Source organism: Ictidomys tridecemlineatus, chromosome 8 (assembly GCF_052094955.1).
Source record: "Ictidomys tridecemlineatus isolate mIctTri1 chromosome 8, mIctTri1.hap1, whole genome shotgun sequence".
Lineage (NCBI taxonomy): Eukaryota > Metazoa > Chordata > Mammalia > Rodentia > Sciuridae > Ictidomys > Ictidomys tridecemlineatus.
The window spans coordinates 10,269,311-10,285,116 of NC_135484.1; the positions used below are offsets into that span (position 1 = coordinate 10,269,311).

At 44.3% G+C, this 15,806-nt stretch overlaps 1 protein-coding gene across 8 annotated transcripts in view; it reads left to right on the top strand.

Moving 5' to 3' along the window:
* LOC144365983 (uncharacterized) overlaps positions 1-15,806 on the top strand; it is a 114,892-nt gene that overhangs the window by 45,401 nt on the left and 53,685 nt on the right. For 4 of the 8 annotated variants that reach the window (XR_013424726.1, XR_013424725.1, XM_078018842.1 and 1 more), the window contains one exon: positions 8,202-8,348. The exons of 3 other annotated variants lie outside the window; for them this stretch is intronic. Coding sequence is in view for 2 of the 5 variants with exons in the window: in XM_078018842.1 (XP_077874968.1) it covers positions 8,202-8,348 (147 nt within the window). In the remaining 3 variants the exon portion in view is untranslated. Of the gene's footprint in view, positions 1-8,201; positions 8,349-13,553; positions 13,667-15,806 lie in introns of those variants that run through there. One more of the 8 variants, XR_013424727.1, reaches the window with a different exon arrangement.

The window sequence follows — 15,806 nt, forward strand, 5'->3', positions numbered from 1 at the left end:
GTTTGGAGCTGGAGCTGTGGCGCTATGGGGTAGGCTTGCGTCAGAGCTGGGCTGGTGGGAATAGCATGGGATTGGCTCAGGTCATGGCACCGTGGGGCTTTCCAGAGCAGAGGGGTCTGTCCTTCTGGGATTGGCTTAGGTTATGGTACCATGGGGTAGGTCACTAATGGGGACAGGGGAGTTCAGGAAAGAGGAAGTACAGGAAAGCAAAACTTATCTCCTAAGATGGTGGCTAACATTGAAGATGGCTGTTCGAAAGTTAAATCAAGACCCTATAGTTGGGACTTTAAAAATTATGCACTGGATTTTCTGAATAGTTACGTGATTATTCAAATTACCACTTAACACTGGGAGTGTTGTGATAGGTGGGGTTTCCCAGGAAGTGGCCCATTTTGTCTGGGTGGTCACACTGATGCAGGTAGGGTTGTGGTCCCTTGTCACCCTTGTGAGGGTTTCTGCTTTTTCACCTGCGTGTCATTGGCTGGAGGAAGATGTCCCATGTCCTGACTACTTCTCCCATCTTCTCTGCCGTGACCCTGACGGGTGCTGGCACATCTCAGAGCCTGGCAAGGTGAGGTCCAGGCTCTCCTGCCACTTGTGGCGGGGTGGGGCCAGGTTCCTGAGGCGTGGGGCTGGAGGACAGCAGGTATGGTCTAAGCTCAGCTGGGCTTTTGGTTAAAGAGGGAAGGCCTCTCTGGGCCATTTTTGGGTGTATCTGTTGGCATTTCAGGGCTGCCGGCTTCCTCAGGGGCAGGTCTGTGATATACAGGACAAAAGAAACCCGGAAGCGGAGGGAAGCCCCGCGCAGTGGCTCCTCAAGAGTCCCAAGGTTTCTGCTCAGCCCGCTTCCTTCTTTCCAGCGTCCCGTCTTCTCCCGCTCTCTCTATAGGCACACAGGCCCCGATGTCCTGCGCTTCCAGCTGTAATTTGTGGGAGAAACAGGGAAAGCACACCTGCTCTACCTTCCTGGTGGGTGGTGTTTTAAAAGATTAGACTTGTGCTATGTTGCTCTGGTTTTTAAAATACCATATGCTCAGTAAGATTCTGATGATACAAAAAGGAGAAAAAGGAAAGTAATAGAAGGCGGGTAGGATCGCGAATTATAGAGGGGGAGAAAACAGCATGGGTGGGGGGTCACAGAGCTTTTCATTTTTTACAACTTTAGACCCTTTCTGTCTACACTTTTCTCTGTAACTGAGAGAATAGAGACAGATTTTCCTTTAAGGAAACCTGATCTATGCAGCGTTGAATTTACAAAATGAATAGATCAGGATGCAATTCTGAGTTTTCTCTAAGTTACACAAAACTTCTCAGGGACTCAAGTGTTACATAAAGTCAGCTTGGAATAATTTTACTTAATAACCACTTTGGGATTCTTGGCATAAATATCATTCACATCCATAAGTACAACAAACTTTCACTTAGAAAGTGTTCTGCTATCACAGATTATGTTGCATGTGATTCTTGTTCAAATTAGTCCTCACATGAAGGCCCGCTATTTGAGTTGACCAGAGCAACCTGAGGCAGATATCATTCTGCATCCTGACGCCAACATCATAACAGGGCTCTACTGAATTAGTGAAACATTTTCCATGAGATTCTTGCCCTGGTGTAAACTGCAGTCAGGCGTTGATGTTTTCACATTAGCATCCCCACGCCAAGTGTTACGCTAATGGTGTTCTCATGTCACACAGCACTGGGGTCTAAATGAGTTTTCCTAACAGAGGCCTGCTTCAAAGGTGGCCCAGCCATTTCATACCATTTCTTCCGTGCCTCCGCTTCAGTGGACATTTCCCTATCTCGTTTCATCTTCCTGCAAGAAATAACTACAACTTGCAGCATGAATCACCCATTTTAACTATGTTGTAAATTGGTTATTTAAAAACTAGAGACGGTGTTTTTGATAGTCAAACTGAAATTGGGGGAAGGGCAGAGAGTCCAGACCTCAAAGGACAAAAATCTACACTGATCTTAAAAAGCAAAACACAGCACAGAGTTTCTTGACTGTTTTTCCACAAAAGCAAGCCATTGTATTTCCATTCCTGGCCATGTCAGCAGTGACGGGCCCCCGCACCCCCACCATTTTTTTCAAGCATTGATTGTTGACTTCCCCTGACACCCCATCACAATCCATTAGCACTGAGAACTGACAAGCCCAGCTGCAACAGCAAAATGGCAAGTTTGAAAGAAAATATCGAAAGCACAGGCAAAGCTGGGCTATTAGGACCCAAGCAAGGCCTGAGCGTGGCAACTCCCTCTCCCCACCCCCTGGACGCCATTGCCAAGGTCAGCAAAGTCAGTACATTTTCTTTAATCCAGACTCCAAGGCCTTGAGGAAATTGTAAGGAGTAGTGCTTTATTTTTACTTTCATTTTCGAAGGAATTGGGTTGAGGAATATGAAAACAGAATTGGCTAAAGTGCTTTTGCTGAGAATGCTAATACCCGTTATGCCTCTTTTCAACCCAAAGCATCTCAGGCATCAGGAGCGCAGCGGTGCTGGGCTCCGAGGGATGCGCTTCTTTGTTATGAGTCCTTTCCTCTTTCCCTTCTGCAGCGTTCCGTGGTGGGAGAGTCACAGTACCGGCAGCAGTGAGCGTTGTCACTGAACAGTTGCTGGCCCAGGGGACAGGAGTGACAGCGTCAGCTTTCCAGAAGCCGGTGTTTGTGGAGATAGGAGTTCCAGCGAGGGCAGCCAGCTTGTCAGAACCTAGAGTCAGGCACAAGTTGAATCTCAACTTAGTGAGAAAGCTGGGTGTAAGTTTGGCACGGTCAGAGCCTGGGAGATGGGCAACTGGGCTCCTAGTGGCTGTCGTCCATTTTGGTGAAAAATCTAACTGCAAGTGGCCCAAGTGTCCTGAATAGATAAGAATAAAGGGTGAATGAGAAGCCAGGATTGAGGAGTTCCCTTATCCCCACCCCTGTGGTGAAGAGGGTGCGGTGAGAACATGCCCTGGTGACAACTATGGCCTCCTCAGGATGCCCAGCCTTGGGCGCTGTTGTCACTGGGGGGTGGTAAGACAGCTGTAGGCCGGGAAACAGGCGTGGGTGCCATAGTGAGTTTTATGGCCCACTCTGCCTTCCAGCCTGTGGGTGCTGGGGCTGCCCTCTCACCTCCAACCTTGTTTTGTGTCTTACTAAGCTTCCTACTGTTTCTTGCTGGTCCAAACCCCTAGGGGAGGGAAGTCTGGAGTGACAGCCACTCCGGAGTGCCTGGGGTTCAGACAGGTCTGCTCCCTTTCCAAGAAACAAGCCTAGAAACTCTCCTTGGCTTCTGACATTCTCCCCTGATTCCTCCCCCAACAATTCTCACTCTTTAGACAAGATGCCTGCTGTGGCTGAGGAGGGACCCATTCGGAAATCTCAGTCTCCTAGGCTTTTTGCTCATTGGCTTGCTGAGTGCAGGCTGGGCCCTGGTAGATGCAACTCCTTAAAGAGGACCATGAGACCTTCTGAAGCCGGGCCTGACTCAGACGGGGAGCCACGGTATGGATGACCTGCCTGGTACCTGCTCTTGTATCCATATTGCTAACCCTAGAGGTTGTGGCTGCTTCAACTCTGAGCCAACCCTGTTCTTCATTTGCAGGGGCCTCTGGGGAGACCTGGCCCCACGCTGTCTTCGGTGTTCAGATCATGACCTTGAACGTGTTTACAAAGACCAGTCTGTCCCAGGGCCCAGGTTTCTGTCCTCTCCTCCACCTCCTAGACCTATTTCTGGGTCATCTCCTTGGATACCACCTGCGTGCCTGTTTAGACCTCTTGGATCACCTGTTCTTCCCCTGCTAAAGCAGACCTTGGGTTTGGACTGGGTCTGGATCTTTGGCTGAAGGCATGTCTGTGTGGCTGAGGCAGTCTGGGATCCGTTATCTTTGGATTCTTGGCCCCACATGCCAGCTCTTCATTGAACCTTCCTGGGCTTGCACTCATGCTCTGGCTCCAACCCAGATGACCCATCCTGCAGATGAGCAGGTCAAACCTTGCTTGTTCCAGTTCATCTAGAATACTCCTGCATTCAGTCTTCATAGAACTTGTTCTAGTGCATTCTGTGACTCAGCCACACCTACTAATGTCCTGAAGTTTCTGACTGTCTGGTCCCCTCCCCTGCACAGAGCAGTGGGAGGGCAGAGCTTCTCTGTGGTCACAGCACAAGGGAGTGCAGGGTAAAGGCCAGAACCATGAGCAAGGGAGAAGTTAAGCTAAAAAGTTGGATCCTAAATGGGCCACAAAACCAAGCAGACCCTGGCCCTCGGTGCCATCCAGAGAGTGCTTGGAGAACCCCAGGAGAAGGTGATGGGCTTGGGAGACAACCAGAAAAACGCTGGTCCTGGCAGGTGGTCCTGGTGGAGTCCAGAGAGCGCGTGCCAGAACCTCTGGCTGTTATTTCACATGCTCTGGCTCTTGTTTTTGTGAGTGAGGCAGGTCCATAAAGCTGCTGCAATGTGACAGATATTGGCTCATCACCAGTAAAGGTTTATTAAGTACCTCTGGCTGCAAGCCCATGTCCTTGCAAGGTGAGAGCTGAGATTCCGAGGAGTCCCCGAGTGGAAACTGGAGGTGTGGTAGTGGGACGCACAGAGATCATGAATTTTCAAGGCTCTCTGGGGAACAATCCCTTTTTCTTGTTTCAAAAAAATAGATCAAAACAATGAAGAAACAGAGAGGGAGATAAAATAATTGTGTATTTACTGCATGTTAGGCAGTGAGTCTGTGTACACACACACACACACACACACACACACACACACACACACACCCATTTGGCAAAATCCTACGAAGCAGGTGAGATTAATGTCAGTGCCATCTTATTATAGATGAGGCAGCTATGATCACAAGATTGAACTTTCACACATTTCTCACATAGACACTTCACGACCCCATCATGATTTTCTCCTATTTAAGAAGCATCTAGGTAAAGTTCAAATTTAAATGATTAAAATTGGCTTTGGAGAGATAGACACCTTGCTCTTCCACTTAGCCAGACCTGGGTCCTACAAGCCTGTTTTGAGGGAGAATTTGTAACTTGCTCTGTAGACATGAAAAAGTTCATAAAAAACAAAATTGATAGGAAAACAATGGAGAGAATAGCTCTGGGTTCCTTGGGTTGATTCTTTGTTAGTGAATAAGAGGTGCATTTAGGACATGGCTGATAGATCAGATCAGATTTTCATCTTTGCTGTTTGGCGTCATTTTCCCCAGGCTTCCACAGATGGAGAAGAAGGATGTTGAGAAATTGGCCTAATAGTGTGAATGTTTCTGTAGCATGGCATGTGCAAAAGCAGAAAGGAACACAAGAAAGGAGGAAGGAAGCAAATTAGAAATTAGACTGTTTCAGCTGGGCACCGTGGCACACATCCCAGCAACTTGGGAGGCTGAGGCAGGAGGATCGCAAGTCCAAAGCCAGCCTCAGTGACTTCGTGAGGCCCTAATATAAATAAATAAATAAAAATAAAAAGATACAAAGGGCCGGGGATGTAGCTCAGTAGTTAAGGGCTTCCAGGTTCAATTCCAGGTAACAAAACAAAACCAAAAACTGTTTCAAATATTAAATCAACAAAGCCTGGTAGAGCCTTTCCCCTAACTTTGAGTTAACATGAGACTTTCACCTAAATTTGGCAATTGGGAGGCAAATCTACATTTGCTGACTTGGACGGGGTTCAGGTAGCAGGGTTTCTCTGCTTACCTGGGGAGCACTATGGACTTGCAAACCCTATTATAATAAAATCTACAGATCTGGTGCCTCCTGAGTATTCCTCCAGGTGCATTATTGGGCAGACCCATGTGTGAACCCTTATAAGCTGTGACTATAATTTAGAAAAGCCGGGTCTTGGAGTGTGAAAACGCCAGGATGCTTCAGGAAACCTCAGAGAGGGCCTGGTTCCATCGTGAAGAAAAGCCTCCTTTGAGAAGCTGGGCCCCCATTGGATGCAGACAGTGATGCCCGAGAGTTTGTGCAACGTGTAGGACCAGGCCCAGCCTCAGGACAGCCCAGGAATGCAGCATGCAAGCTTAACGACTTCCCAGCTACCTCCAGAGCCCATCTCAAAGCCCTTAAGTTACCCTTAAGACACATCTTGGCCAGGCGCACCTGCCTGGCTCCCACTCCTGGCCTGGAGCTGGACGCCCAGGTTCTGTGTATCCTACAAGGTCCCAGCCCCTCCCCCTGTGCCCCGGAGTTTTCCTCATTGCAGTAAAACCTTTTCCACCTGCTGTTCTCGGCACAGTGGTGGGAGGTGTTTGGAGTTTTCATCTAGTTACCCACCATTGTAGAAGGGACTCAGCCACTTCAAGTATTGCCCTAAAGCTCCTCTGCAACAAGGAACCTTGTCCCTGCCACCCAGGTGCCTGCCTGTGGGCCTGGACCCTGCTCATGGGCTCTACCCCATCCCCCTCCTGGAGGTCCGGCCTGTCATTGTTGAGGTGAGCTGGGCCCTGAGCTGAGTTGCTTTATGCATGTTTTTATTTTTATTTTCAGTGTAGCAGTGTATTTAAAGATTTTAAAATTTTGCACACATACATATTTTATTTAAAATAAAATTCTCTCACTATTATTTCACAACTTGTTTTGTGGTGCCTGTGTTCCTGGGTCTTTTTTTTTTTTTTAATTGGTTCTTTTTAGTTATACATGACAGTAGAATTTATTTTTATAGCAGCTCAATTCACAGTAGCTAAGCTATGGAATCAACCTAGGTGCCCTTCAACAGATGAATGGAAAAAGAAAATGTAGTGTATATGCATGATTTTAAATCCCCAAAGAAACTCTGAGGAGGCTACCATTCTAACCCCATTATCTGTAGAGATGTCCAGGAGCCTGTGCAAGAATGTTCCCCAGGTTTGGCTGAGCTCAGAGCCAAGCCAGGCTTCTCCAAACCCTCACACGTTACTGTCTCCCCTGCTGTCTCCAGAGCAAGCCCTTCTTGTTCCTCTCTGCAGAAGAGTGCCCCATCTCCTCATAACTTCACTCAAAATCTACCTGTGATCTGGCCATTTCCCCTAATAATCTCTCCGAATAATTCAGTATTTCAGTTTCCATAAGCACGATTTAAGGCCGACTGCTTTATCACTGAGAGTGGAGACTCTTAAATCAAAGACCTAGCTGTCTTTAGTCCATTCCAAGTGACATCTTAGGTTTGATTTGTGGTTTATGAGAAGTTCCAAATGGATGTATCCACTTCAGTTTTTAATGTATTTCAAAATAAGTTTGTACATAACCAGGGATTATGGAAATCATAATTATATCGATGTTTACAAATAAATCATCTACATCTGTGGTTAATTATATATGTGAATTGTTTGTGTGTGTACACGTGTACAGGTATATATATACATACATGTATACACACACAAATATACATATACAAATAATTTGGCCACTTGTATCTATATACACATATTCTCTATTCTCCCACATCTGTGATTATAAATCACCCAACAACTGAGTGCAATTAGAATTTGGACCAGAAGTAAAATGAAGATGACATTCAGCCTGAAAAAGAGGGATATTCTTTGTGAAATAGATTTCAACACAAACTCTTCTGAGGTGGCTTTATATACTTTGCATAAAAAAGTATTTTGATTTGATTTGTGAAATAATTGTCTTTGCAAAGTTGTAAGTAAATACAATCTTATTTAAAATGCTTGGGGAGGCAGACAAATGGCTAATTACCATATGAAAAATGTTCAAACTTATGAGTATCAAAGACATGTAAATTAAAAGAACACTGAGTCTTTTTTGTCTATCAGATTGGCAAGTTTAAAACATTATACCCAGAGTTTGTGAGGATGAACATTTGTTGGAAGAGCACTTTGGCAATATGTGTAGATATGTGTACATAAGTGTATTTAAAATGTTTAGACCCTTTGTTTAAGTAATCTTGCTTCCAGGGCTTTTTCTAAGGAAATCTTGAAATATTTATCATGCAACATTATGTATAGTAGTTACAAATTAAAGACTCCATAATAAGGAGTAGGGAAACAGGGTGGATCTAGATGCTGTATCTCTACCTAGATAATCTACGTAAAGCATCTTTAATGCATTAAGTAAAAAGGCAAGCTATAACCCCGTCTATTACATTAGCACCATGGTTTTATGAAACAAAATGTTTGTAGATATGTATAGAAAAACAGCTAGAAGGAAATGTATCAGAATGTTCACAGTGGTGGCGGGTCCCGTTGGCTTTTAATTCTACTTTCTTCGTGTTGCCAGATTTCTACAAGAGTAGTCCTGTCTGCAGAATGCCAGACCTCTCCCTGCAACATTAAGAAGTGCACTGGCTGGGCGAGAGGTCGGAGTCGGTGGGCAGACAGCTGCCCTCAGGACACAGACTTTCAAGCCGGGACTCTATCAGAGGAGGTGAGTGGGGGCATCTCCCCTGGGACTCCTGTCCTGAAGCCAGGCCCCGAGTGTCCTGTGCATGAGATTAGAAGCTGACAAAGCTCCAGCCAACCCACCCGGGTCCCAGCAGGGAGCAGGCTGCAAGCAGAAGCACCCGTGGGACTGGGAGGTGGACCACCTTCTGTCCTGGCTTGGGGTTGGGAAGAAGGAAGAACCAGCATGGGACAGCGATGCTTCTGTGCTGTGGATCTCTGGAGACCCCGGCGGAGGCACCAGGCTGGGAGGGAAAGAGCCTCCTGTGCTCCTGGGAATGATTTAAGCCGCAAGAAACTGGGGCCTTGACCCCACAGATGCTTATTACTTTTTGTAATAATGGGAACACTAGAAGCTGATCTTGCAGCTCAGCAATGCCACCAGGGACCCAGGCTCTTGTCAGCAATCGCTTTTCTGTTGAGTTTACTGTTTATGCCTTAGGGTTGTAAGATGGCTGCTGCTGCTCCAGATATCATAATTCCCATCCCTTCAGGAGCCCCGAGCAGAATCTTCATTGCATATTGTTAGGAAAACTGGGTCACATGTCACCCAATCCCCTTGGCTCCAAGGGAACCTGGAGAATTGACGTCCTGCAAGGGGAAACAAATGGGCACAAATGCCTTAAGCCAGCTGTGATCTCCTGGCAGGACACATTCATTCAGGTTACAGCCGGGATTTGTCCTCAGAGAGGTGGCAATGGCTTTGAGGTAGGCAATACCTATACACAACAACACTCAAACAAGATCAAAAGAATTCCTGCCTGAAAACTGTAAACAATAGAGAAGTAGGAAAATTACTTTAAAATAAATACATTTATGACTTTCAATAAGTTACAGAAAGAACTATAAAACATGAATTCAACAGGCAATTGGATCAAGAATAGATGTTGATGGTTGGGCAGAGTGGAGCACATCTGTACTCCAGTGACTCCAGATGCTGAGGCAGGAGGACTGCATGTTCAAGGCCAGCCCAGGCAACTTAGCAAGACCCTGTCTCAAAAAAAATAAAAAAAATAAATAAATAAAATAAAATAAAATAAAGGGCCAGGGATGTAACTCAGCAGTAAAGTGCCCCCAGTTTCCATCCCTAGTATTAAAAAAAAAAAAAAGGCAATCAAGGAAGAAAAGGTGGATATAGATAAAAATCAGAAATCTTGGAAATGAAAGTACAGTCATCAAAATAAAAAGCAGATCTTACAAATGAAATACTGATCTGGGTGTAGTTGAAGAGGTTGAGATGGAAGCCAGACTTTGCCTGTCACCTGGAAAGCCACTGAGAGTCAGAATCAGGAGGGAGGTGGAAGGCGAGAGATTACACGTCATTATGATGGATATTTCTAGAAGACAATAAAGAATAGGAGAGAAGCAATATTTGAAAAGATGGCTAAGACTTTTCCAGAATTAAAAGTAAACATGAATCCTGGCATGAAAAAGGCATTTTGTTAAGCAGAACTAAAAGAAAACAAAACAACAAACAAAACTGAACAGACCCACCCAGACTCACACCAGAGGAGCTCAGAGAAGAGGGGAAGACGGAGGAACTGCAGCCAGGCTGAGGGCAGATTCTGCAGGTGCCTCTGATGGAAGGACCCCTTAGGTCTGAGGGAAAACAACTCTGAAGGCCGAACCTGGCGATGGTGTTTTCAGAGCAGGTACAGAACAAACCAACCAACAAAACCCAAGTACCACAAAGCAAAGCAGGAACACCCATTATCAGGTTACCTAAACAGCAACATTCAAATATGTAAATAGAATAATCATAGGAGGAAATTGACATGATCTTAGGAAAGCAAAGACTTCTCAGGACATAAATGAACATGAAGTGTAAGAGGAAAAAAATGTTAAGCTGAAATATATCAAAATTAAACACTTTTGCCCTCCAAAAAAAAAAAATACCATTAAGAAAACAAGAAGCTTTGGAAGCGAATATTTGCTGTGCACAAAGGGCTTACATCCAGGATCTATAGACAACACCTGATCCCAAATAGAAGAAATTTAGCAAACACTTTCATAAGAAGATAAATAAAATGATCAATGAAGACTTAAAGATATGATTATTGTGATCGGCTGTCAGGAAGGTGCAAAGACAGAACCACAGTGAGAAAACATATTAACCCACCAGACTAAAAAAGACTAAAATTTTAAAAGACGAAATACCCAGTGCCAGCAAGGTGGTAGGACAAGTGGAACTGCTGTTGAGGACATAAAATGTCACGATGACTTTGAAAATCTGTTTACTAACTTGTTAAGAAGTTGAGCATACCTACAAGTCATATTCAGGCACTCTATTCCTAGGTGTCCATCCCAAAGAAAAGAAAACACATATCACACTAATGTTTGCACAAAAATGGTCACAGTAGCTTTAATCACAGTGGCCAACACCTGGAAATAATCCCACAAACTATCAAATGGTAAATAGGTAAAGAGTGTGTGGAATATTACTCAGCAATAAAAAGGAACAACTACTGAAACCAACAGCAACATGAGTAAGCCATTAAGTCATTCTGAATGCAGATACAAAGTCACGTTAAAGCCAAATGCAACAGAATGCATATTGTACTAGTTCTATAATTTGAGAAATCTGTAGCCTATGGATGGGGTGGAAGGATAGGCTGCATATAGGTACCAAGAATTTTTAGGGGTGATGGAAATGTTCTGCATCTTGATTGCGGTGAAGTTTTCTGAGCATTTACATTTAACAAAACTCACTTGAATGAATGGGTGCCATTCAGTATGTCAATCATTCCTAAATAAATATAATAAGGAAAAAATAAATTGGTATAAAATAAGACATTTTCAGACATACAAAAATAAAGAAGTTTATATTTTATATAAGTCTTGATAAAAGAACTTGAAAAGTACTTTGGAGGAAAGAAAACAAATGAATCAAAACAGCAGATATATACTGTAAGGAGTTTAATGCTTCAATCAGAAAATCCTTGGAGGGTACCTTAGTTCATTTTTGTAATGCTATAATAGAATACCAGAGACTATGTAATTATGAAGAAAAGGAATGGATTTCTCACAGTTTTGGAGGCTGGGGTGACCAAGGTTGAGGGTTGCATATGGTGAGGGTCTTTCTGTCTTTCTACTGTGTCATATGGTAGAAGAAACCAGAAAGCAAGAGAGAGGGGTGGTGGAGGACGTGTGCATGTGTGTGTGTAGGGAAAGGGCCAAACTTATTTTATCATGAACCCCTCCTGCAATGACTAACCCCTTTCTACCATAATGACATCACAACACAGGGACTTTGAGGGACACTTTCAAGTTATAGCAGAGAATCTCACAGACCTCATACAACCAACTAGTAACTTCTAAGTTTAACTATTGTTTATCATAAAGATACCAACTGCATAAAAGTAAAAATACTTGGCACTGGGGTGGTGGCTCAGTGGTAGAGGGCTCGCCTAGCACGTGCGAGGCCCTGGGTTCCATCCTCAGCACCACATAAAAATAAATAAATAAAAACAAAGGCATTGTGTACAACTAAAAATAAATAAATATTAAAAAAGTAAAAATACTTGTATAAAGAACTCCCTATGTCTAGAATAACCCATACTTCCATAAACCCAGCTTGCTTGAATTAGGAAATACTGTTATTTATTCATCATTGTATGGCATTTTCAGTTTCTTAGAAAGGAGATTTCTTTGTGTTCTCTCAAAATGTGTCAGATGAAATATTATCATTTTGTGCATTTGTAATTTTTAAGAAATGTGAAAGGTAATTAGAATATGAAAATAATGAAAAATGGTATTGTTCCCAAGACCTCAAATCATATTATTAATATCTTGTAATTGCAAAAGACCTATTTCTTATAACCTTCAGATAAAGATTTATTGAATATTGATTTTATTTTTAAATATTTATTGTATCACTTAACCTCTTATGTAGATTGCTCTAAATTCTGTTTGTTGAGTACCATTTATTAGGCACTGAACTCAACAGACTTAAGGCATGGGAGATTGGACCAAGACTTGAATTTCTCGGAGAACTGTGCTAGCCCTCTCCATCTCCAGCCTAACTGATAGGGGGCGGGATATTGTGCCTCCTCTTGCTGCTTTGGTGTGGTGTGATCCTAAAACACCCCTGTGCAGCTCAGAGGCCTCTCCTTTTCTTAATCCTAAACCATCCTTTTGTTTTCCGAGTTGAGGGTGGGGTGGGAGTGAGCAGTGTTCTATCATTCCTGGTACACACGCTGTCTCCTTCCTGAAAATTGAAGAGTAAACGCGCACCAGCTCGTGGGTGAGCGGTGGTTTCCTTACAGCAATTTATAACGAACTAATGTCATAAATCACGAGGGACTGGCCAGCACCCAAAACGAAATACCCTTGGCTTCAGACCACACGTGTCTGCCGTGTCAAGATGTGTCCTGTTTATTCCAGTCACAGAATATTAGACCTGCAAGGGAACCAAGAGACAAAAAAGTTTTATCACCTCCCGTTGCCATCTTCTCCATAAATTGGTAATAAACACACCTAAGTTCCTTCATTACAATGTGATAGATTGTAACAGCAACTCCGAAGGTCCATTATATAAATCATTTAAATAGAGATTCAGACAATTTGAAAAATCCCCATTAATTACCAAGAATTCAGTAACGTTGACACGGCGAGGTTCAGTTTGCACTGCACTTGTGGATGTAGACACTTAAAATGCAGATTGTGACCCAAAGGAGCAGAGAGGCTCATTAGTCATGTAAAATCTTTTCTTTCTTTAGTTGTGATGGGACGAGGATTGTTGAACTGATAGATGGCCACTGATCTTGTGAGGAGGCTGTGGCATCTCCTGTGTGACACACTGGTTGCACTGCGGTTTTACAGCCTGACGGGATTTGCTGTCACACCTGGATCCATCCCGCGGTGGGCACCTTTGGTGGGCTGAGTGCTGTCGAGGAGTAAAACAGTTAGCACCTGGCTTGGAATGGGAGGGGGACCCTTCCCCCTCTTTTTCCCAGTTCCTGGAATATTTTAAAACAGAGACCAGAATGATGCATAGCGCAGCCCCTCGACGGGCGTGGGATTTTGCGTGGGATTTGTGAGTGCTCTTTCCCAGGGCAGCCCATTTGTTTGGTGCTCCTGAGAGTCAGCATGTCCCTACATCTGCACGTGTTTTCCCTAACACGACGTGATGGATGACTTCCACTCCGGCTCTCCACCCTGCTGGCAGCTCTGGTTTACTCTCTTCTTTCAGTTACTGAAAAGGACGCCTCCTTCTCCACCAGCACCCAGTGTCTTGAGGGCGAGGGCCACTCATTCCTCCCAGGACTCCAGAGCCGTCTGCTGCGAGTGGTGAGACTCCAGGCTCAAACGTGCATGTGCGTGATAAATAGAGGCAGGGTGCTGACATTTGGGCCAGGCAGATAGGCTCTGCTGTCTGCCTGGCTCAGTATGTCCTGCCTTCCTGCCCAGAGGCCAGCCCTGGGCACTGGTGTTGCCGAGCTACAGAGGCTTGGACTGTCTTCTCCACCACTTCCCAGCCTCCTGCTCAGCCCCGCCTCCCACCCTCCTCCTTCCTCCACCACAGCCCTTTTGGACTTCAGGGGTCACACACTTGCCTCTTTTTGCCCAAGAGGCCTCTATTTACATTGCCTCCCCATCTGGGCTTCTTGAAATTCTACTCATGGCACCAGATCCATTTTAAGTGTCATTTGAAATATTTATAGGGACGACTTTTCCTCCTAATGTCTGTGATTTCTCTTTCCTGGGACTCTTAGGAAATCTGAGGCATGTTTTGGCATGTATCATTCATCTCTCCGTTCTTGCCTGTGCAGACAGCTGTCCGTCGACTGTGCGCGGCACTTCCCAGCCACTGGATTAGAATATGGAATCCCACAGTCTACACTCCTCTCCAGATTATTATTCTCATCATTTCTGGTGACTCCACATAGATTTAATCCCTGGGTCTCTCAGTTCTTTTGTCTCCTTGCCTCGTGGGATCTGAAGTTTCACAATGGCTTTGATGTGAGTCCATCTATTATACAGAGGATGCTAGATACTGGTGGATTCTTCCAATATAGAAGTTGGTGTCCTTAAACTTAGGGAAATTTTCTTGAATGACTCACTAGAAATCTACTCCCATACCATTATGAGCTCTGTAAACTAATCAGTGAATTTATCCACTGATGTGGGTTAACTGGGTGGCAACTGTAGGCAGGTAGGTTGTGGGCTAGAGGAAATAGGTCACCGGGAGAGTGCCTTTGGGGTTTGTATTTTGCCCATGGGGAATGGAACTCTCTCTCTGCCACCCTGTCCTGAGCTTCTTTCCTCCATCATGACCTCCACTGTGGTGTTTTACCTCCTCTTAGGCCCAAAGCTATAGAGTTGGTCGACTATGAACTGAACCTCTGAACCTGTGAGCCAAAATAAACTTTTCCTCCTCTAAACTGTTCTCATGAGGTCTATTGGTCACAACAATGAAAAGCTAACTAAAGCAGACATACGTTATGATAATAATTATGTGTCAAATTGGCAGGGTTAAGGGATGCCCAGATAGCTGATAAAGCATTATTTCTGGGTATGTCTGTGAGGATGTTTTCAGAGCAGAGGAATTTAAATCAGTAGTCGAGTAAAAATGATATACCTACCCTAATGTTGTTGTGGGCTAGGAGAGAATAAAAAAGTAAGGATGACTGGATTTTTTTCCTTCTTGAGCAGGCACAGTTATCCTCGCCTGCCCGGGGGCATTGGAGCTCCTGGTTGTTGGACCTTGGGGACTCTGAGACTTAGGCCAGTGGTCCCAGGTTCTCAGGCCTTTGGACTCAGACTGAATTTTACTACTGACTTTCCTGGGTCTCCAGATTGCAGACAGCAGATGGTGGGACTTCCAGGCCCTCATAATCTCCTGAATGAGTTCCCTAACAAAACTCCTCTCCTCTATGTGTCTGTATGTAACCTGTTGGTTTTTCTGGAGTACCTTGACTAATTTCAATGGTATCCTCCTGTATCAATTCTCATTTTCCTTATATTTTCTTGCTCATTTTTAATTTCTTTGTTCTTTTGCTGTTTTCTTGGAGATTTCCTAGATTCTTTCTGTGAATCCTCTGATGAATTTTGCACTTATATTATCAAGGTTTTATTGATGAATTTATATTTTTATTGAAGTAAAATATACACAACATGAACTTTATCACTTCAGCCACTTTATGTGTGCATCTGATGGCATCCTGTATGCTCACAATGTTCTGCTGCCATAGCCACTGTTTGCTTTCAGAAGTTTTTCATCATTCCAAATAGGAACTCTGTACCCTTTAAACAATAACTCCCTATAGCCCTTGGTGACCTTGATCACACCTGTTGCCCCTATGAACTGGCCTATTCTAGGTACCCCTTATAAAGGGAACAATCCACTGCACTCTGCCACCAAGCTGCACCCCAGCTCTACTTGTCCTTTTGTGTCTGGTTGATTCCACATAGCATGTTTTTAAGGTTTGTCTGTGTGATAGCC